This window comes from Aptenodytes forsteri, unplaced genomic scaffold, assembly GCF_000699145.1.
Source record: "Aptenodytes forsteri isolate BGI_AS27 unplaced genomic scaffold, ASM69914v1 Scaffold326, whole genome shotgun sequence".
In the NCBI taxonomy this organism is placed as follows: Eukaryota; Metazoa; Chordata; class Aves; order Sphenisciformes; family Spheniscidae; genus Aptenodytes; species Aptenodytes forsteri.
This window is the reverse complement of record NW_008795677.1, coordinates 726,567-749,990: the sequence shown is the minus strand read 5'-3', so window position 1 is coordinate 749,990 and position 23,424 is coordinate 726,567. Positions and strand designations below refer to the sequence as shown.

The window sequence follows — 23,424 nt, the reverse complement described above, 5'->3', positions numbered from 1 at the left end:
GCCCCCTCCAAAAGAGAAGAAAGCCGGGTTTTTTTTTTTTTTTCCTTTTTTTTTTTTTCTTTTCCCCCCCTTCCCCCCCCCCCCCTTTTTTTTTTGTTTTTGGTTTGTTTTCACCCCGCTTCACCTATGCACAAGAACGAACCGCTAGCACTCGCTGGAGAAAATCTGCTAAAGGCTTGCCGATAACCTAGCTGTCCAGGTCCGGGCTGTGAAGGCGGCCATCAGAGTCTGCCGGCACCTCTTCTCAGTACCAGGGAGAACAGTAGTCGCTTTTTCAAGCGTTTGGTGTATTCGTTGAATACACGCTCTTCCTCTCCGTCATCCAGAGCTTTTGGGGCAGGGTGAGGGGGGGGAACTTTCCACCTCTCATCAGCGTAACTTGGAGTGCTTCTGGGAAGCACGGCAAGCATTTGCGCGTCACGCATTTTAGCGACGAAAGGCCAGCTGCTGTGAGATCGCTGGCGCAAAGACCTCTCTCTCCTCCAGATGATGGCTGGGCTACAGCACATCTTTAGAAAGCGGGAATTTCTACGGTGTTCTCACCGTGATCGCCTGAGGAGTGGAGTTCCTTCCGGACGAACGGTAGCGTTGGGATAGAAGCCTCGGAAAGAAAACACCCGTGTTGAGAAGAGCATTACCTCTTTCTTAACCATGCAGGTATCCAAATGGCTGGAGATGTCTGCTGCAGAAACGCTCCCTGCGTTTAAAGCGTGTTGGCGTGGAAAGAAACAAGTAAAGATCATTTTCTTTTACTGGGAAGCTCGGAGAGACAAGTCTGTCTCAAAGCTGGTAGTAAACTAGCCTTGTGGGTAAGGGAGAGGACTTAATTTGGGCGCTTGGGCTTCAGGATCCTCAAGTAAAAGAAGATGGTTTATTTGGAAATCAAATGGAAGTGCACTGTCTGAAGTACGGGGTCCTTTACAAAGGCAGAGAAAAAACGGCACGTGGGCTAAGGCAGCGAAACACGCTGATTCCTTCTGGCACAGCTTCTTTGTCTCATATTTTCCTTTCTGCGTGAGTTACAGGGAGCAGGAATTTCCTCCCAGGATGGGAGTTTTCTAGCGGTTATCATTAGTAATAATGTTGGAATCAGAATGCCGTCATCTTTCTTGCCATCCTTCGCTCCCAACTAAACAACTGTTCTAGTCATTGTCTGAGTTTATAAAGTCTCTATTGTTGTGCCATAGGAACGTCAAGGGTTACGCTCTGAAAGCTCAGAGAGCGTGATGGATTTCAAAGACGCGCAGACAAAATTCTCTACCCGTTTTGCGCTTCCTGATTTTCCTGTTTCACGGTTGTGCAACAGGAGACTGACAGGTCTCTATCCAATCCGTACATCTTGCATGGCAGCCGGATAACACGGAACAAGTGTAAATGAAAGGATGTCGAATTTGTCCAGCTGCTCCAGCGATTCCCGTCCTCACCGTACACGCAGTACGATGCTTCTAGCATGAAAAGGAATCGAAGAAAAGGATTGTAGCCATGCAAGCTGACAGAGTAGGGAGCACTTTCTAGTACTTTTCATACATTCAGACAAAATAACTTTTTCTTTGGAACGGCATTCAATCCAGCTGTTCCCTGCTCCAGACCATGTGTGGATTTCTTACTCTGGCAAATCCAGGATGAAGTGGAAAAACAGTGTGAGAAAAAATGTTTCTGCCAAGCTGTAGTACCCGGGTTTGTTTCTGAAAGTGAAAACTTCAGGAAGCAGAAAACTGTCCTCCTTCAGTTACTGCTTTGTGGCAAAAGAAAAAAAAAAACAAAAAAGAGAGTGCAATGGAAGATTGTGGTGAAATCCCAGCAGAACTCTCTGTACCGAAAAGAAGATGCCGAGGCCCGAGACCAGAGCTACAAGACAAGTAGAAGATGGTTATGGCCTGGCGTGGATCCTTAAACTGCAAAACTTGACGGATTTTTTTTTTTCCCCCCTATAACTCAGACCACAGTTTGATGGCATGTTTGGGGGTGGGGAGGGCAACGAGAGGAGGAGATTTTGGACAATCTCATTTTATTTAACTTTCCTTTTAGCGTAATTCAGTAGCAAACGGAGAGGAGCTTTTGCAGCCTCTTAAGACCCGCAGAAGTGCTTCTTGCTGCTCTGTTTGTAATCCTTGGTGTAAGTCGGAATGGCGGTGGATCCTAGACCCAGAAAAAATTAACGTGTTGGTGGCAGTCTGTCTTTAACAGATGGTAAAAGTGCACTTCCGTGTAGGAATTTGAGTTCTTGGCAGTCAGCAGCATTGCTGCTTTTGTGAAGCTCTATGATTATGACCTTCTTGCATTCCCCGTTGAAGTTAAATTAAAAACAAACAAACAAACAAACAAACAAACAAACAAACAAACAAACAAACAAACAAACAAACAAACAAACAAACAAACAAACAAACAAACAAACAAACAAACAAACAAACAAACAAACAAACAAACAAACAAACAAACAAACAAACAAACAAACAAACAAACAAACAAACAAACAAACAAACAAACAAACAAACAAACAAACAAACAAACAAACAAACAAACAAACAAACAAACAAACAAACAAACAAACAAACAAACAAACAAACAAACAAACAAACAAACAAACAAACAAACAAACAAACAAACAAACAAACAAACAAACAAACAAACAAACAAACAAACAAACAAACAAACAAACAAACAAACAAAAAAGCAGATGCTGTAGTTATATTCGGGGAAAAATACACAGAGGCATGAGTACTTGATCTCTAAGATTGAAGACCTTTGGAAAAACAAGGCATAAGTCACGTTAATTTATTTGTAAGTAATTTTGGTAGCTAAGACTGCCATTCTACATGCTTGACTGCAGCCAGTCTAGCGGTGACGCTGTTGAATCCCAAGTACAAGTCCTGAGCGGCCCACGCTGGGCTGTTAATGTTTTCCAATTAATTGCAGTCATTCTAAGTTCATGCGTGATAATTGCCTAGTATGCCTCTCGTCGTCCTGAAATGACAGCTGCGTGTCGGTTAAGCGCGTGGTCCCACGCAACGTTGCCCGGAAGGCTGTTGTCTTTGGCATGGGAGTAAATGGGGAAATCTGCTTCAGCTTCTGTTGAAACGGACTCACCTATGACAGCGGTATTGCTGCAGAGCACTTTGATTGGCAGAGTAAAGACAGGTAATGGAATTAAAAAAAAATCCCGGGGGGGGGACGACGGGGGGGACGGGGACGGGACACCCAACCGAAAAAAAAACCAGCAGCAGAAAACACAAAACTACTGTTTTGAACGGAATCACCTGCTGCGAAGTGCTACGCGCTTGGTAGGTTAGTGCTTGTGTTTCAACCAAGAGGGTGAGGCATTTCACTGCTTTTGGCTTGCTGAAGGTCACAACCAAATAGGATCATCCATTGCTTTAAGAGGTTTATACAAGAAGTGCATGCCAGGAAGTAATTGGTGTAAACTTCTCTCACTCTGATAGGAAACCTTCAAGAACTCTGTGGCTATATGTTGAAATTAGTGTAGTTAAATGACAGGCAGTGTGACATGGCTTAAATCAGTGTTGATGAACCTGGAGAAGAGTCCTCAGCTATTCGGTCGGTGTTTGATGTAATGTGGTTGAGGTGGTTACTGATAATTTAAGTGAATATAAAGATTGTATTTTATTCTGAGAGACCTTAATCTCAGTTTTTAAAAATGTGGAAATGCAAGATTCATCAGGTAACTATTGATGAAAGGTTTTTAATACTGTCTTTTCTATGACATAGCAACAAAGGGATGAGTGAGAGAATGGTGTTTGTAGATTGCTGAAAAAATGTTCCTTTACAGTTTGGTGAGAGGGGGAAAAAACCACCTTTAGACTAAAGAGTTTGTCAGGGCCAGTTGTGTTGTTAATTAATAGAAGCATCGCAGTGGTTGAGGTCTTAATTAGGCTCAAGCATATTTTGCTGCATACTTGGCAGATGTATTCAAGATAGCCTTCGCTGAAAGAAGCTTAGATTTTAATTGTTTCCAAGCTCAGTACCTGCATGGGATTAACTGTAATCACATAAATAGTCCCCTGGAAGCCTATAGGATTGCTGCTGGGTTTAAACTGAAATACACGTTTTAAGAGTTTGCAGGATTGGGTTACCCAGTGCCAATATAGTGAATTCCCTTGTGATAGACCGCTACAAAAATTGCTTCTGGCAGAGTCACAGAAATACCCTTGACAGTGAGGTTTTGTTATTACGTAAGTGCAGGACAAAACCTTATTTAAAAATAACAGAGCTAGAAAAGAAAGAAATGGCAAGAAAATATTACAGAGGTCACAGTTCTCTGAAATAATCTGTTGAATTCTGCAGTATTCTGTAAGTTTGGGTTTTTTTTAAAAAAAGGTTCATAGAATAAAGTCATTTTTGGACAATTTGCATTCGATGTATTTGCTAAATGAAGTTAAAAGGATAAATTATGAACAGTAGAATGAACACCGTTGTGATGGTCAAATCCTTTACTTTTAATTGTGTGAGTGTTCTGCAGCATTTGATTTCAGATGTGACCAACATACCCTAAGAAAAGGCAAAGTGGGAACTTCTGCAGACTTACATGGTTATTTGTAATAGGTTCTCCGCAAGCACAAACGTGGGCGTGCTGGTTTTGCGGAAGGATTTGCAATGTAAATACACCTGCCCTCTAAATACAAATGTAATAATGTGTCTCTTATTGTTAAGCTGCAGTGCAAAACATACTTTTATGTTTGACAGTTACAGATGCCTAATCCTGCAAACTGCATAGGTTAGACTAGTAATCAAACAACAGGTGCCTTTTGGGGGTTTTCTGCGGTTTTTCCGGTTTTTTCCGGAAGCGAGCTCTTAGGAGTCTCTGAATTGTCCCGTCACGCAAACAGGTGTCGCGGTTCCATATGACCATTCTGGGCGACCTCCTTCCCGAGTAGGTCTGCACGCTGTCCTTAGTCTTGCTGTCATGGGATCATGAAGGCTGTTTACAGGCCTGGTGGTTCTTTCCAAGTAGGAATGGAAAGTGCAATTTTTGCAATTTCGTGGAGAAAACGCATGGGTTTTTTCTCTTTTTCACTCCTCTAAGTATTTGTTCTTTTCCAGACCACCGTAACTAAAAAAAAAAGTGAAAACCTGTCTAAAATATGTTTACTTACCTTTTCATCTCAATTTTTTTCTCTCTCTGAATAAAGCCTGAGAACTTACTTTTAGCTAGCAAATCCAAGGGAGCAGCAGTAAAACTGGCGGACTTTGGATTGGCTATAGAAGTCCAAGGAGAACAACAGGCTTGGTTTGGTAAGTGAATTTTTTTTTTCCCCTCACCATTTATTCAGCATAGCTGTTAAGCCTCCCGAACAGCCCAGCTCTCACCCTAGTATAAAACATGCAGCTGTGTGACTACTTGATACGTGACTTTAAGGGGTATTTTGTTCATAGTTGAGTCTCTACAGCTGACTACACTTCAGAGCTTTTTCTCCAGGAAGAACGTTATCTGTAATTCTCACCGAATTAAACAGAGCTTGGCAGCAGACCTTATTTGTTTAAAAAAGGAAAAAAACAAACAAAAATCCTCCAACACTTCGAAAGTGACCTGTGGCTACGTTTCCAAATCTCAGAGCTCGCTTAGACAAGAAGTGGCTCTGCCTTACAGCCTCCCCTTCACTAGCAAAGGTAAATCACCTTACCAGACGACGTAAAATAGATTGGCAAGGGTCTCTCCTGTCGGCACAGCTGTGTTCACACTGGGGATCTTCCCAGCACAGCAGCACTGGGATGGAGGGAGAAGGTTTTTAATTTTTAAATTCATGCTTTTAGTAAACGTAGCTTTACAAACGTCCCTTTTGCGTGTAGTCTAAGTGCTATTGACTTTCTCGACCCTGAAACTTAGGTTTCCTGATTCCCGGCTTGTCCTAGCTTTTGTCAGCCTGTAAGTTTGACCGAGACGTAGGTGCACACAAGCCCCTTCTCCCCCGCTTTCCCTTGTGGATCTACAGGAAGGAAATACGGCTGTAGAGCCGGGGAGGGGTATGGGTGGTTTCCAGTCAGGTGCTCGGGTGACTGAGGAGGAGAACCGTAGGCTCATACTGCTGAGTGTACCTCCCAGTCGTCAAAACATTTTGTCTGAACGCTTGTCTGTCCACTGGAAATATGTGAAAATTTGAGTCTGAAGCACTTTGGAATGTGACTCGAACAAAAAAAAAAAGGGGGGGGGGGGGGGAATTGAGTACCTGAGGCTGTAGACAGTCACCCACATCCAGATGTTGCTGTGACAGTCCAAGTTATCTGTCCCAGCTGTTGATATTGCTGTCCTAGAGGTGACTGCCACTTCACATCTGCAAGTAAAACCGTTCATAAAACTGTTCTTTGACCCACTGAGGTAAAAATAAGCTGGCTTATTAAAAATCTACAATCGTTAATATATAAGCAACTCACGTAGTAGATAATGGAGAGCATAAACCCAGGAAGGTAAAGAGTGCTTAAAAGCATCTGAAACCTGGCACGATAGTCTGGAAAGGGTTGTCTGTCCACAGCTTACAAACATCTGAAGCTGGGACTGGAGTTTCTCAGCCACTTCAGTGATTTTGCAAATATTATCCTCATCTGGAAGGGATCAAGAGTATGCTTGCTTGATGGTGAAGGTGACAAAGATGTGTAGGAACGTGGAAGCAAACTCCGTCTGTGCCTGTGACCACCAGAAGAGAGCATATTCTGTGCTTCAGACCTGCTCATGAAATGTTGGAGAGGGAAGGTGGCAGTTGACGGTGTAAACCAGGTCTCCAGAATCGATACCTGGGATGTATCTTACGTGTCCTGTACAATGCTCCGCTTCAGGTTATGAGAAGAGGATGGGGGTAGTGAGTTAAATATTATGCGCTCCTCTCCAGTTCCACTAAACTGTTCCTTTTTTTTCCTGTTAATTTAAAAAAAAATTGCTAACTGCAGATTGTTTTTTACAGTTAACCAATGCCCAAAGGAAAATGGTCATTTGAAATAATAGGACATGTACAAACATGATGTGTCTATCTCGCATACCACCCTCTTTGAACAGATGTGAAGCACAGGACAAAATTGATTGTAAATCCCAGGAGGAAAAAAATACAGAATAAAATATTTATAGCAGCTACCTGTTCTCGCTCACAGCAGCAGGAAAGTGCAGTTTAAAATTGAACAAAGTGATTGTGAGCTTGCTGTCAAAGCTTAGAATAAAAGCACAAAGGATTTTGTGCAGGCAGTGGGTTGAGAGATTGAGTGTTTGGAATCTAGGATATAACTGCATGTGGACGCACAGGCAGTACCGCTGGACATATGTTGGTAGCTTTAATAAGCTAGCCTGTTGTTTTAAATCCCAGCCTTTATATAAATGGTTTTCAGTAATCCACAAAAGACAGAGGAGATTGCTCTTGCACATTAACAAATAGACCAGTACAAAAGGAGTGGAATTAAAAATAAGACAAAACACAAGTGATTTGTTATAATGACAAAACCAGCAGGTAAACAGGAAGCATCTCAAGAAAAAAATCAGCAGAATGAACTTGACTTCAGGGGTATTTTCTCTGGATGGTACATCTGTATGGATGCAGATGATGCACAGGAGGTTGCAATTCCCTTGTAAAATCTTGCACTTTATTTTTTGGTCATTTGGTTCTTGTGAAGTGCTTGGATTAGACTCGTAGCATCATGAGGGCTGCCATGCTGAACTTGGTAGATAGGAGATTGAACAGAGCGTCTTCAAAATATATACGTAAGGAAGAGGTAAGCTGGCAGCAAGATAATAGAAAGTAGTCCAATTTGGGTCTTTTTTTTAAATTTGTGGTATTCAGTAAGACTAGTGGGTTCTGTACCTTTTCTGGAACCCCCTCTGCAAAACCTTTCAGTAATGGTCTGAGTGCCTTCCTTCATCTTCTTACGACTGCTTTAACAAGGCAAAACATGAACTCCGACGTGCTCGACATTTTGAACTTTTTGTTGCTTCCGTCCAGAGGATTTTTCTGCTTTCCACTGGATTCTGCAGCACTTAGTGACTCATGGCGTGCTCTGATTCTAATTATAGCTCTGCATCAGTATGTTTTTCTACACACACACACACACACACACACACCCTCTCTTCTTGGGTGTAGTCCTCTGGTGTGATGGTCGCTTTCCTGCTTAAACCGTGGCTATGCCTCAGCAGGGAGCTGGCTAGGGCTCTGTGTGTTTGGATGCAACGGGATTTGTTTTCCTGGCTTGCGTGTTTGTAAAACAAACCTGTTCCTTGCCCCTTGGTAGGAAACGTTAGAGGGTCTAGTTGAAACACCCCACCCTGCTAGCAGGTGTTTAGTGTGCTGGGGAAGTGTCGGGCGGGCTCCACTGACTCACCCCGGCAGGTGACTCATTGCCCCTGGCTGAAGTCAGTGGAAGGACTGCAGTTAACTCACGGGCAGCTGGATTTAGTCCTAGTTGCATCTCATCTCAGATGAACTCCAGCCCTGCAACTAGGACTAAAGTACGCACCGCTTAAGTCATTTGAGTAGCTTCGCTGAATCAGTTTGCTAGTTGCGTTAAATTTCGGTTGTGTAGTCAGTCCTTTGGATCCAGCTGTGCAGGAGGAGACGGCTACTGCCCTGCACTTAGCCTGAGCTGCTTGCTCTTGCCCCTTGCTGCCACCTTCTCCGTATCTTCTCACCAGACTGCTCGTTTGAATTTTGAGTCAAAGGGAGGTGTGTTAGCAAAGATGTACAACTTACACTGTTTAAACTGACACGGTTTATTCTGCCGTTTTATTTTGGAATCCTTGCGTGAGTGGTGCTGAGAGGCCGTAAGTCTAGCAGGGAGGTGATGGAAGCATAGGGCAGATCTTAGAGCGGTGATCTCTTCTGCTGGGTGTTCTAAGATACATCTCTCTGTTAATTTAAGTTCATGTTGCGGGATTATAGTTAACCTTCAGTCTAGGTTTGACTCAAGAGGTGTGCTCACCATTTATGAAGTTAAGTATATGTGTAATCTTCACGTAAGAGGGTTTTGAGACTGTAAGCTATTTGGGCTGAGTAACGTGCCATCTCGTGTATCCGTGCACCACTGAGCTCAACAAAGCACGGCATTTGTCTTGGGCCTCTGGATACTTATTTAAGTCATACGATGATAGGAGTGCAAGGTGATGCAGTCTTTTCTAGACACCGTACAGTCACAAACGGTTTCCAATGCGAGTTGTTTTAGCTGAAGTAATTACTACTATTAGCAATAGTTTTCTGAAAAGTACGCACTCGTATTGGGATCCCTCTGAGCAGTTACAGAATTACCTGATAAATAACAGCGAAGAATTTCAGTACCTTTTTTCTTCACTGAAATCATGACTCTGTGCTCTTCTGTGTGTGCTGCTTTAAACAACTTCAGAATATGTACTAAAACCATACCAATTATTTCTGTGTAGACCCATTCTGTATCTTCATCAAGAGATAAAGTTAGCTAAGTACTATATTTATTTTTGCTTTAAAGTTCGTTTTCAAGCGATGCATAGTAATGCTTATAGAGCTGTGGGAAGTTTGAAAGGCGAGACAACTTTATTTCCCCTTCAAAATGAACAAAAATAGTCATGTAGAGCACTGCAGCCAAGAAGAGGTACGAAACATCACTCTGTGTAAAGCTACTTAGAACATACATTTTTCAGTTTCTCAAAGGAGCGTAATACGTGTTTCCTGTATGACAGTACTCTTTAACAATTCGTAGCTCTCATATCAGGAGACTGCAAAAAACAAACTTGGTTTTCATGAAAACTAAGTGATATTTTAGCGATACTCTCAGTAGAACATACAGAATGTGTTCCTTCATTTCCTCCTCCCCCCCTAAAATGATTGCCAGCTGCAGGGCAAAGGCTTCCTTTTTCTGTAGCTGTACACTTTATACGTTATCACCGTCTCTCATAAGTTTTGTGGAATCCAGTGTGGTATTTCAGAAATGACATGTGGTCCTTCAGGAAAGCCACCAAATTCTCACCTTTCAAGAACTCCCAAGCATTTATTTCAGGCAAAGATGCTGGAAACAACAGACGTACTAACTGAAATGGTACAGAATGTTATTGGTCATTAAGGTTTTTATCAATTACAGCGTCCTAAGAAAAGTCTGCATTTATACCTACATTTTGCATACATATATATATACCTACATTCTCCCGAGAGAAAGCAGCACTGCTGGTAACGAATAAAGAATGAAGAACATAGAAATTTTAAAGGCTAGATTACTCAGTGAACTTTTGTAAGGAGGTTTCCAGAAGTGGAATGACTTCACAGAAACACGTTTCACAGTGGAAAGATCGTATTAGAAGTAGCTGTGTGAAATAACAAACAGCAAAGGCTGTACGAAGGCTGAGCCCTAAGTTGGTGGTCTTCATACTGAGTAGTAGCCAGTTGTGCTCTTGTGAAAGCTAATCCTGAACATCCTCTGAACATTTACTTTGCCACCATCTGGCATTGGCTGAACTGAGTTTCCACTTCTGTGCGAAGAAATTAGAACAGTGTTTTTACTTTCTTTTTTTTTCTTCTAAATGAGCGATCTCTCCATACGTGAGCTTTTCTTAAATCTAGCCCTACCTGTTGTTTACTCAGAAATCTGCCCTCCCGTAAGACTGAATAGGGCTCTTTAAATGCTCCTTATAGTTAAGATACTGTAGCTTAGCTGCCCCTCTGTTTTGTTAATTAGTTCCCCATAAGTGTCAGTGGAAGTACTCTGTGTGTGGTAACAGTCTTGACAGCTGATGGACTCCCAGAAATCCCGTGGAAGTCGTGTTCACAGTCTTAACTGTTGTAGCTTGGGGCTATTTTAAAATAGACTAAATTAGGCTAATGATTAAAAAAAACCAACCCAGTAACAGTCTGGCATGCGTGGTGCGCGTTTTGTGTCTTTCTGTATCTCCAAGGGGATCGCTCAGATAATGTTTCCCACACTCCTCCTACTCTGCTAAGTTTTTTGACCTTGACCCTGAGCCAAATGTATTTGCACCTCGCTGCTGGATGTCTCGCTACATGCAGAAGTCATGAATGAAATTTCGTCCGCTATCTCGTAATCTTTCTGGAAACCTTCCCCTGTTGCACTGCCACCAGATCCTGGACGCCGCTGTTGAATCTGGAGTGCTAGTGTGGATGGGGAACCAAGCCGGCTTTTTGCTGTCCTCTCGACTCTGCCAGACCTGGTGGCAGAACGGGATGTGCCAGGCCTGCCTAAGCGTTCCCATTATTGTTGCTTCCAGGCGATTCGCCACAAAAAGAAAAGTTCGAAATGGAGGGGGTTGTGGTCGATGGCTTGGGAAGTAATGTCCTGTGTCTTGTGGGCCGAGATGAGAATCGCTTGATTTTTGCGGAGCACGTACAGCTTTTGAGAACAGTTGCCTTGCCTTTTGACAGGCTTTGCTGGTACTCCAGGATACCTTTCTCCAGAGGTGTTACGGAAAGATCCTTATGGAAAACCTGTGGATATGTGGGCATGTGGTAAGAAATTATTCTGAAAGACGATGTTCAGTCCACCGTAAAGTATTTTGAGGGAAAGAGGTGATGGCCAGAATACATTATATTCTGCATCAGATAATACGCATTTAGTAAAGTTCAATATTAATTTTTAGAAGAGGTCATTGGATTTTTTGTTATTCTACCAGCTTCATTTTTTTTTTTTAATTATTTGTGAAGGTATGTTATCATGGCATTCTTGGCCATGTCTACACAACACACTTTTCACAAAGTATTAAAAAAACGATGCCTAACTAGTTAGAAAAACCTAACAGTTCATACTGTGAGCTGGGCCTTAGTTTTGGTTCACAAGCAGCCTAAAATCTGATCTGACCAAAATACTAGAACTGCAGTTTTAAACTGTGAAACTAAATGGTTTGTGGAGTACAGAGCAATTACTTTATTGTCCAGTTCTTGAAACAGTGTAGTTTAAGGTACTGGCAAGTGGCAGCTACCTAGCTGAGAACAATTGGTGGTTTCCTTAGATTACTTCTACCCACCCTTATTTGGTTGTATTTATGAAAGCACTTTTCTTTAGTCATAGTGAATCATCTCTGACTGTATATTTATACAGATAAATTGAGTTGCCCAAATTTTCTTTGCATGAGATTGGTTAAAACGCAATCTTACAGACACCAGTACAAGCCACGATAAAACCAGAGGTAAAAAATGCATTTTCCTAGAACCTCCACGGTCATTGAAAATTACTTCTCCAGCTAGCTGGACATTCTCAGCGTTCCTAATCTGACGTTGTGTCAGATACTCATTATTGCCCACACTCTGCATAGGAGGTTATCCTGTGAACCCTACATTTACTCTTTTCTCCAGTGTGAATAGACAGTATTTTTCAGCAGCTGGGATGGTACTGTTGAGCCATTTGTTTTACATGGTTGTCAGGTGAATGAATTTCTGGGGTTTGTTTCTTGAAATCGCTTAATACTACTGTGAATTTTCTGCAGGTGTCATTCTGTATATCCTCCTGGTGGGATATCCTCCTTTCTGGGATGAAGACCAGCACAGGCTTTACCAGCAGATCAAGGCTGGTGCTTATGATGTATGTACCATAATCTGTCTGTTCAATTATTTATAATTGTACCTCTAAAAAGGAGTTTTCTAGAGTGAAAAGTGAAATTAGAATTATTTCCTAATTTTTTTTTGTATTGGTTATCTTTATGAGCCACTCAATATAGGAAATGTCGCCTTAGTAACATGAACCTTATTGGGATGGCAACATCCTGTGCTAATTTAAATCTGATTTCCCTATGGCTCCAAGCTTTCATTGTCTGGTCCTTGTATAAATCATGCAAGCTCATGTTATCCTGACAAGCCTGTTCAGACCTCTGTGAACTCCCAAGGGCCTGTGTTTCTCCTCGTGGTTTATCACTTCAACCAATCGGTTATTCTAAATTGTTTTTAAGAAGTCTTAAGCTTCCTAAATACACACCTTGATGCTGTTGTATTGCCCGCTTTTGGAAATAGAAGCTGCTGTAGAGCTTTTCGAAGGGAATAGTTTCATTAACTATGTGTATTCCAACAAAAAGCATTACAGCTGTTGGTAAGTAAGAACTGATGATGTGGTGACATTATGAATTTTGCAACATCATCCATTTACATTAAATTAAACAGACAGAAGGCTGTTGGTCCTCAAATTTAAGTAATTTGTGAATGATGAAGAGGGAAAGACACAACCTTATAATTTTTAAGCTCTCACTTGAATCCAGTCCTGGACGGTGCTGACTGAAAAGGGAGTTGTTATGCTGTGGCCTTTTAGTGAAAATAAACTCAACGGTCTGTCAAGTCTTCCGTCTAGTGAACAAGTAATCATACAGTAACAGGGTGACGGGGGGAATGAGGATTTCAGCCGAGAGGGCAAGAAATGAGGAAGTGCAGAGACTGAACTATGCATCTGCATTGTACATACATACTTGTGACGTACCGTGCCTAGGTAATGGCACATTCCTGTTGTCTAAGAATAAATATTTTTAATAGTGGAAAACGCAAAGTCCTCAAGGTTAAGGTCTGTTCACAAAAGGCATGGGGGTTTTTTCATTCCATTTGCATTTGAGCAGACGCTTTGAGTGCACGTATAAATATTTTGCTGCGCAGGGAGGTGTTAAATTCATAACTAGTTAGATTTATATACCATAACTATACAGTTAGCATTAAGATTTACATTGAAAGAAATCAAACAAGGAGTTTGAATAATAATGCTTAATATTTTTGTCTTTATTAAAAGAGAAACTAGGACTGTATTAAGTGCTGTATGACCATACGCCTCTCGGATGACTGGAATTTGTTATTCTGTCTGCCATTGTTACTTTATGCTATGAATTTCAGTTGGCATCATGTTATTGTAAATATAGAAATGCTGTGCATTTGAACCAAACAAATAAAAGGTCAAAATAGTAAAGGAGAAAAACATTCTTTATAAAACTGGCTAATTCAAACTTTCCTAATTGTGGCAAACTGCATTTTTCCCCTTAAAACCGGGTGGTTGTGCTAGCAATTAATGTTACAGAAATAGTATCAATAAAAATCCTTAGGTAAAATTGTGCAAAGATTGTACAAGATAATATACACATACGTATTTTTTTCTTAAGTTTCCCTCACCAGAATGGGATACAGTGACTCCTGAAGCAAAAGACCTTATCAATAAAATGCTTACCATCAACCCAGCAAAACGTATCACAGCATCAGAAGCGCTAAAGCATCCGTGGATCTGTGTAAGTAATTTCCACAGGTTTAACAGGATAATGTGGCAGACAAATCAGCTTATGGTTTACTTCATCATATAGCGAAGGTGTTTAGGGGACAATTTTTGTCCTTACTCGTGCAGCTGTGTAACTAGGGGAGTGTAAAATTGTGATTGTACAGTCAATAGTGTCGTATATTGAGGTCTCAGCCTGGGATAAGATTTTTGCAGAAATGAACTCCTTTGCCTTGACTTTGTGGTGCAGAAGTTCACTGCCAAAGTTAGAGCATGATTTTAAATTCTCAGAGAAAAAAAACACACGAGAAGGCAGCTTTGAGTTAGATAATGCTTTACATCTTCATTTCCCTCTGACCATTATAATAAGCATGAAATGTAAAGGCAGGAAATTAAGGGACTTTTTAAAAGTCAGTTTGCAGGTAGCAGAGGCTGCCTATCTGTTGCTGGATCCGGGGCTACTTTCCAGTTCTCAGTGCATTCTACACTTTGACTTTGCAGGTAGTCTGGGCTGATACTTTGAAAGTCACAGTGAGGCACATAGCTGGTTCCCAGCTCTTTATTCGTTCCAGTAGGCTGCGTTATCTTGCCTTTAAAATTGTGACGCAAATACAGTTGAGTTACAGGGAAAATGCAGGTACCGCTGAATTTTCTCTGAAATATTTCCTGCTGCTGTACCTCACCTAATATCACTAATGCTAAAGGAAAGTTTCCTTCTTGTTTTAAAACATATTTTCCAAAATCATAATTCGGTATATTGCTTCTACTGCGTATAACTTGCGTTATACTGCGTAACCCAAGTTCTAAGATCTTGTGTTTTTCTTAGCCCCTGTTTCTTTCAAGAGGACTTTACCCATGGAAAAGGCTCACTAAAATGAGATTTTGTTGATTTGGAAATTTCCCAAATGTGTAGAAACCTGCACAAAGGGGTAGTTAGACAGGGTAGAAATTGAAGGCCTAAGTTTTGGACCATGTGGGTTGTAGTATCTATGTTGCAGAGTAAATAAAATGCTAGACGTCTGGCTGGGTGCGTTAAAATGATTCCTTTCTTCTTCTCTTAGCAACGTTCTACTGTTGCCTCTATGATGCACAGACAAGAGACTGTAGATTGCTTGAAGAAATTCAATGCAAGAAGAAAACTAAAGGTAAGAATGAAAACTTCTGCAAGGATGAGTAGCTAATTTTGGAAAGATAAAAGAATGTTGGCTTGTGTTCCATGTGTAAAACAAATAGTCCCTAAGCAAATTTTTTCTTGAATATTATGCTTAAGTGAACTATTTGATAGGTGATCAGCTTTTGGCATGAGGTTCTTAAACTCTTCATGAAAGAAGATTTCATTGCAGGAAAATCCTTAAGGTTATTCTTTTAGATTATCCTTTGTTTTCTCCTGACCAGACAGGATAACTTTGCAGATGTGAACTTTTCTAATTAGCACATTACAAATAAACTCCTCTTCCTACCTAAAAAAGAATCTAAGCATATTAGTAAAGTCTATTTCGTATTGAGCTATGTGTTTTGCTGATAATTACTGTGCCTGTGAGTATTCGTGGTTTGTGCATTACGTACTCACAATTGGTAAATGGTTGAGATTATCAGGATCGCTGATAGGTGTGTAATTAAGATTAAATTTCAATTTATGCACTCATGGCAGCACGTATGATAGGTAATGCACAGACAATCCATTCTTTCAGGGTTAATTTAGTAATTGATGTAATTTACGCGTGTGTTTTCCTTTTTGTTGTGTCGTGTTCACATTCAGAATTTTACACAAGTGTGATGCTAATTTGAGAAAATGTATGTGTACACAGGGGGCCATTTTGACAACTATGCTGGCTACCAGAAATTTCTCAGGTATGTTCATTGAGCTCCAGATTGATACGGTCTTTATGTTTTGATGTCTGCGATGACTAAGATCTAATTAGGATTCGTTAGTACAGAAAGACCTTTGTTATTCAGGAGCACCTAAATAGGATACATCTTAAGCTGTTTCCCTTGCCGAAGCAAACGAGAATTTAAACTATTTGGGCGGAATAGAATCTCTTGTAGATGACAGTCTAATTTTTCAGTAGAATGTGAGTTCCTTCTCTTTACTTTTTTAGTGTTATCTGTCAAAAGACAGTGTTTTCCTGTCAGTTTTCATGGAGGAAAATTGGAAATAATGCATATAGCTCCACATGATACATAAGTATCACCAAACAGCATTTAAAAACTTACTTATTTTTCTATGCCTCAAATGTCATTCCAGGATTCTGTTGCATCCTGTATTAAAAAAAACCAAAACCAAAACGTTCATTCTTTATTGCTTTGCTAAGGAGTAAGAAACGTAGTGAAATGAGTCCTTCTTCTCCTTCTCTTCTAATGCCTAGCTTGATATAATAAGAGATGTTTCCTCTTTGTGAAGTAATTTTGTAGTGATATCCCTGGAGATTTAGATCTTTATACTAAACAAACTTCAACAGCAAAAGCTAAAATACATGCCTCAAATGTCATTTCTGTTGTCTGTTGCATCCTGTATTAAAAAAAACCAAAACCAAAACGTTCATTCTTTTGCTAAGGAGTAAGAAACGTAGTGAAATGAGTCCTTCTTCTCCTTCTCTTCTAATGCCTCTTGATATAATAAGAGATGTTTCCTCTTTGTGAAGTAATTTTGTAGTGATATCCCTGGAGTTAGATCTTTTTATACTAAACAAACTTCAACAGCACAAGCTAAAATAAGCTTGCTGTTAGTAGAGTTAGAATGGTTCTCAGTGGTAGTATTGCCAAAATTTTGATGCCGTGCTGAATTTTTCATTTTGGCATTTGAGATTTCAAGTGAATGCTGAAAAAGAATGCCACATTTAAAAATCAGTAATTATACCTATCCTCCTACTCTGTGATGTAACTGTTGGAGCGTAACACAAATTAATTTACGGACAAAAACATGATAGTGCTTTGGGCATGTTTTGAATAATAATAAGCACTGAATCATCCAAAATAAATTACATAATCATGAGTGCAAGAACAGCTTGTTCAATTTGCATAGTACTTGAAATACAGTTTCCTTCTTAGTTGAGTTCCTGTATTTAATACACCCCTATAACACAGAAGGCTACATTTATGTAAATTAGATTGGACTAATGCTTAATGAATTGCCAGTATCTGCCAATTCATTTTAAAGGTGGGAATGCTGTAGGCTGCGTATCTTGTAAAAATGAGTTGTTATTATTAAATATCAAACAAATATATCATTTCTCATCACTTTTCATAACTGTCACTGTCTACATATTGTAAGGGTCAATTTCAACTTTCATGAACCAAAAAAAGCTGAAGTAATTTTAAAATAGCATTTCGGCATGAAAAGCAAACAGGGGTTTTGGCTTTGTTTTGGATTTTTTTTCACCTATCATCTCTGTTTTACACCATAATGACCCATATTTTTCCTTGATGACACCGTATTTTTTCAAGTTGTTTATTCATTGTATTTCATTGCAAAGCATGCTTTTGAAGGTCATTTTGTCCATAACAATGTGGTTATAAAAGTGTTTTATTTTCCTTTTTCTTTCTTCCTTTTATGTGGAATGTATATTTCTTGTGAGGTAAGACCCTCAGCACGTGAAAGGAACATCTTTTTTCTCTTCTAAATCAAAATTGCTGTTTGTCCTAAATCACTTTTAATTTCTACACGTTGTCGTCAACAACACCATTTCTTTTCAGTCTGCTTTCTGGCCTATTAGCGCTGCCTGAGGTTTTATTTATAGCTATTGCTTGTAGTTGCAAGAAATCTTTCATTGTGGGCTTAATTTAGAATATGCTAATTGCTTTGCTACTGCAAATTCTGTAAATATTTGATTTGTATGCAGTATCTGTGCTTAAAGAAAGGTGCATCAAAATATGACTAAAAATACATTCCAAGCAAAAACCAACAAAGGCGGTTGAGTACGGAATATGTCCGATAACGTAAAATACTGCATAATAATCCATACTAGGCACATTTCGAAGGACACGCTGGCGATGCCACAAACACAATACTTGTAGTTACTGCTTTTGGTGCCCTCATTTTACTGGCTTTCATTTAATTGTTTACATATAGCATGTAACGTTTGTTAAGCATTAAAAGAACTCAGAAGTTGTATGCACAAATTTAGCAAAAGGACCTAGTTTGTTAGGAACAGCAGCCTGTCAGAATTAAGTTAAGTTCTCCCGTATTTTTGTAAGGGCTAATGGTATAAAACAAGCTTCGAAAGCAATGAACTTCTGGGGTTTCCTAAAAGGGTTTCCTAATATTCCTTAGGCTTTAGGAATCGCTCCCCCTCTTCGCTTGCCCTAAAAGGAATTTCTGAAGTTAATGGAACGCCCACAATATTTGTGGTAGTGTAAAATCTAAGGCCATGTGGCATCAGGTCCTGTGAGCACACATTGCAACAGGATGTATCCTATCTCAAACATATATGTAAAACAGTTTATTTTCAGTACTATTTTACATGTTTCTGTAAATAAAAACATGCAGTGGTCCTGTTGCATAATACAGGCAGATTTATTTTCGTTCATTTTAGTTGTAAATCGTGGGCCTTGTGAGAGTTCTAATGGCAGCGTTGGCTGATGTCCGTAATTAATAAACTGCATTTGGAGGGCTGATATATTAATGAAATGAGAAACATTAACCTGGCTTCACTTTCCCGGTTTTTTAATGTAAACAACACAATAATGGACATCGGTTATTTCCGTACAGTTTCTGAGGTGATCTTACATTTTCTGTACTCTGAACCACAGCTAAATGAGCACTTAATGCAGATGTAACCAGAGAATAAGCCACAAATACAAAAATTAACTTCAGGTTTAAACCGCGTACTCAATAACGCCAATATCCTCAGCTAGTCTGAGCAACCTTAGGCTTGCAAGGTCCAATTGTTTGGGGTTTTTTTGTTTGTTTTAAAGAGAAGGATGCCGGTAATGATGGGAGCTCCATGTCAGGACTCTCTCCCTTTGATTATGCCAGATCGTTAGCTGCAGCATTTCCCTTTCAAAAAGGCTTCCTACTTCTGAGCGAAACAGCATATATAGAACAGCACTTTCTGACGACCTAAGCCGTGATGCGCTTTCCGATAGGAAGATTGGGTCATAAACAACAATATAAACAAAAAACGCCGGGCTTGTTTTGTAATCTGTTATTCTTCAAGTCCTTGGCAGTGAGTCATGAAGCATTTACGCTTTAGTGAGTGGTTATTTGAATTTGGTAGGTCACCCAGCATGTATTTCTGCTGTAAATGTTTTCAGGTTCAGAGCTGCGGCGTGCTTGCTTGCACGTTAGCCCTCCAAATTTAGGAATTTGGAATGATTTGGCCCCCTTCTTGGTGCCAGTTTTAAGTGGTGGAATTTAAAGCCTAACACATGGATAACGTTAGGGCAAGTGAAATTTTGCCCAGCAGTCCCCACCGCTCCGAAGAAATTTGATCGGTGTGCAACACGATTCCGAAAACAACAGGTTTTCTTCGTTAGAAGTTGAAGCGAAGCCTATCGTTTGTTGTTATTAACTCCTAGGAAGCACTCCTCCAGAACAACACTTGGCTTGGAGATTGTTCTTCCTTTCTTACTTGCAGCTTTCCTGACCTTTCACGCAAGGTGACTGGTGCTCTCATGGTGGGAAATCCCCAAAGAGCCATTGCTCAGAGGTGCTTTTTTGAAACCCAGTTTACGTTTTCATTAGGTGGAATAGATAGTATTGTACCCCGCTATGCTCTTTAGGTACCTCATCGATCTGATACTGGTTAATTTTATGCCACTGTCTTATTAATAACATCATTAAGGTGCCGGTGGGCTCTACAAACACCTGATCAAAGTCCCTGCCATCAGAACAGTACTTTTTTCATAGTCATAGCAAACTATCCCCCTCAACGGCTGTAAACATATTGCAGTTGAAAAAACGAACGTATCCAAAGCTGCTGCTTTTACGCTCACCCTGCTTCCATTTCCTCTGTGCCACCCAAGGAGGTCCCTCCTTGTACAAGTACAGCTTTAATCAGTGGAAAAAGAGATGAATGATAATCTTAAGCATTTGCAGTTTCTTAAATACTTCGTTTCCTATACTCGGAGCAACAAAAGGAGGAAATAAAAGCTGAAAACGTACCTGCAGGTGGGAGGCAATGGGGGTTTGCTGCGCAGCTGGCTGGCCTCAGCGGTAACCACCTGACACTGAAATTGTTTGTCTCGTTTTACAGCAGCCAAGAGTTTACTGAAAAAGCCGGATGGAGTTAAGGTAGGTTAAACACGTGCTTTGAAATACATTCCATTAGTCACCCCCTATCTGTAACTTCTGCCAGTTTTTAGAGTTGAATATTGTTATTTCTTTCCTTTATAGACTTTGTTAGTAAGTGCTTCTTACCGTATGTTTGAAGTGATTAAAGTTAGTAGGTGAAGCTTAAAAAATGAAATAAATATTTGAAAAACAAGCATTTTAATAAGTGGAAGCTAGAAAACGACTGGAGAAAATGCTTTTCTTGCTATTTGAATGAAGGATGATTGTGTCATTAATGACTTAATGTTATTAATTAGCTTATAAATACAAATAACGGTTTGGTGGTTGGGCATGTTAGCTTTTTAGTGATCAGTGTTTATCTGCAGCTCTATTGCCTCCGTGTTTCCCCTTGGCTTTTCATTAGATTTCATGGAAGACCAAAAGTTTACTGGTAGGCCTGGCTCCACATGAGGTGTATTCTGCCAGATGTACTTGCTATATTTGGCAGAACTGGAGGGGTTTACTATCTCAACAAATCAGCTCGTCCTGACTAACAGACCTTGCTAAGAAGGGAACATTTTGGCAGCTTTCAGACATGCTTTAGAGCTCCTGTTCTCATGTCACCAGATCCTGCAGGAGGAGAGATGCTTCACAAATGAACGTTCTGGATAAATACTTTGAAAAACAGCCAGAAAAAAAATATATCACTCAGCAATGAAAAATATTTTATTTCTTTTCTCGGAGGACTCCTGAAGACTAAAATAAGTGCCTCAAGCTTTCATTATATGATTCGAAAGATATTCTTCTGTGCTCTATGTGTTTACTCAGAAGCGTGTCTTTGACCTGAATTTTAATTTTCTATTTAATCTTAACTTTTTACTTTAACAAAACGTTGTATACTTAAATACCAGATTCATAGTATATTTGTTCCTGTTCTCCCACATACGCACACTTTTCCTATCAAAAAAATGATGAGACTGACTTAAAATGAAGCGAGTACAGTACGATTTCAGTGCTTCTCACTGCCAAGTCGTAGATACCCTAGTTATATGGAGAAGCACACGTTCGATACTATTCTATCATTCCTGTGGAAAGCCCTTAACATGTTTCATTGTGGAATATGTAAATCTTATGTACTCTATCTGACCAGCTTTTTCTTTTTAAATATCATTCCTCCTACAGGTCTACGATGGTATTTGTTATATCTCAATTTTGAATATAATACTGGAAACAATTGTTGCCAAAATTTTGCCTAAATTAGACTTGTTGGGATTTGATACTTTGGTTTTCAGCACATTTTATGTGTCTGCTGTTTGTCTGCATGGTCATGTGGAGCAAAGGGAGTAAATTTACATCTGGGGAAGTCTATTTTTGTCATTTCTGTTACTGAGATACTATACGCTCCATAGCATTTTTCCACCCGCTTAGTGCAGCTTAAGCAGTCTTTTTCTTTAAAAAAAAAAAAGTCAGAACAGAAATATACTGTACTCCGTGCATTGATACTTCAAATCCAACCAGTCACATTTTCTTCTTTTCCTTTCTCTCTGACTGGTCAATTCAGAAAAGGAAGTCCAGTTCGAGTGTTCAGATGATGGTGAGGATCTTTATCGACAGATTTTTTTTCCTCCTGTGAAACGTTCACACTTAGAAATCAAACAGTTGCATTTAGTTTTGTTAACATACTGTGAGAAGCTGCAAGACTTTCAAGTACAACCTTGTGAATTTTAAGCCTGCAGTTGCTATATGCCATCCACAGTGAATTGTTCTGCAGTTCTTTCAAGCAAGTCTTTTGGTGGTTTTTTTTTTAACCTGGGGACATACGAAAACAAAAAAGTAGATGTAACATTGGCCAATGCAGCTGTCAGTAGTAAATAGAAATAGTAACAAAATAGTAATCTTATAACGGCCTTCTGTTAATTTTTAAAACCTCCTTATTTTAAAAGCTAATAGTATTAATATCATAAAATGTAGCACAAACCGCATTGCACAGTGAAATAGTATCGCTTCAACTGAGCCACTATAGACCCAGATGCCATGCCAAATGCTCAGGAGTAAAAAAAACCCATTTCACAGCCTTTCCGTACTACAGTTTCCCAGCTAACTTCCTTCACAGCTCAGGTCTTTGTCACAAGATGTCCCCACTGACAGTCAGTCTCAATAACTTTTCTTCCTCCTCAACCTACTCTACAGTCTCGCGTTCATTTGGCTTCTGTGATCCCACGCAGCAACTTACTCTAGTCCCGTTTATTACGGTTTTGAACCTGACTTTTGAGATGCTCGTGGTGATCAGCTGTGATGTCCCAGCCAGCTTCTGTTGCTGCCGCCGGCAGGGAGAAGGCGAACAGCCCTCATCCACACCTTTCACTGGGAAGTACAGCTCTCCTTGAAAAGCAGAAATTGCTGCTCAGGTCTGAGCAGAGACGTAGCGACATAGGTAAACGGTCTGTTCTTCGGGTGAACGTAGGATTTCAGCGACAGAGGATCAGTGGTAGCGCTGTCCAAATGAGGGTCACCAGGAAGGTACGGTGGGGATATTTCTAGTATCCCGAAGGCGAAGTGTGCCTTAACTGTTTGTTACGGAAGTACCATGTGAAAGATTGAAGTCCCGAGATACAGGTTTTGTTTCTTAAAATAGCTTTATAATATATTGAAAAAAGGCCAGTGATGATTCTGCAGTCATGCCCAGCTGTTGGGAGCGTTTGTGTGTGTCTGTCCTGCACTGCTGTCAGACCTAAGAGAGTGGCTTTTGACAGGCGATGCATTAGTATAAAAGTTTCCCTTCTTCGCAACAAATAGGTGGTCACCACTTAAGCATAATTCAGCTTCAGAATAACTGTTTCATATGAAAATATTTTACTCCTTTTGGAATCATTTCCCTTTGCTGTTAAAAATATATGCAAAATACACCATGTGTGTTCATACATTAATAAAGGCACATGTATACGTTCTATGAGAGAGAGAAAGTGTACAGGCTTATTGCCGTTTTCTCTCTCAGTTTCAAAGGGTTTTACCAAGTTCTGTTTACACAGAAGAAATAACTGTATTTTGAATTACGTTCTCTCTTTCTGCTTTTACTAATG

General features: G+C 40.1%; 1 protein-coding gene across 10 annotated transcripts in view; it reads left to right on the top strand.

The window, feature by feature from the left end:
• CAMK2D (calcium/calmodulin dependent protein kinase II delta) overlaps window positions 1-23,424 on the top strand; it is a 173,084-nt gene that overhangs the window by 115,535 nt on the left and 34,125 nt on the right. For 3 of the 10 annotated variants that reach the window (XM_019472960.1, XM_019472958.1, XM_019472954.1), the window contains exons 6-12: window positions 5,148-5,250; window positions 11,328-11,411; window positions 12,386-12,480; window positions 14,027-14,149; window positions 15,195-15,278; window positions 15,942-15,984; window positions 20,331-20,365. In XM_019472960.1, coding sequence (XP_019328505.1) covers window positions 5,148-5,250; window positions 11,328-11,411; window positions 12,386-12,480; window positions 14,027-14,149; window positions 15,195-15,278; window positions 15,942-15,984; window positions 20,331-20,365 — 567 coding nt within the window. Of the gene's footprint in view, window positions 1-5,147; window positions 5,251-11,327; window positions 11,412-12,385; window positions 12,481-14,026; window positions 14,150-15,194; window positions 15,279-15,941; window positions 15,985-20,327; window positions 20,366-21,905; window positions 21,939-23,424 lie in introns of all 10 variants that reach the window. The other 7 variants (XM_019472959.1, XM_019472957.1, XM_019472953.1 and 4 more) reach the window with 3 other exon arrangements.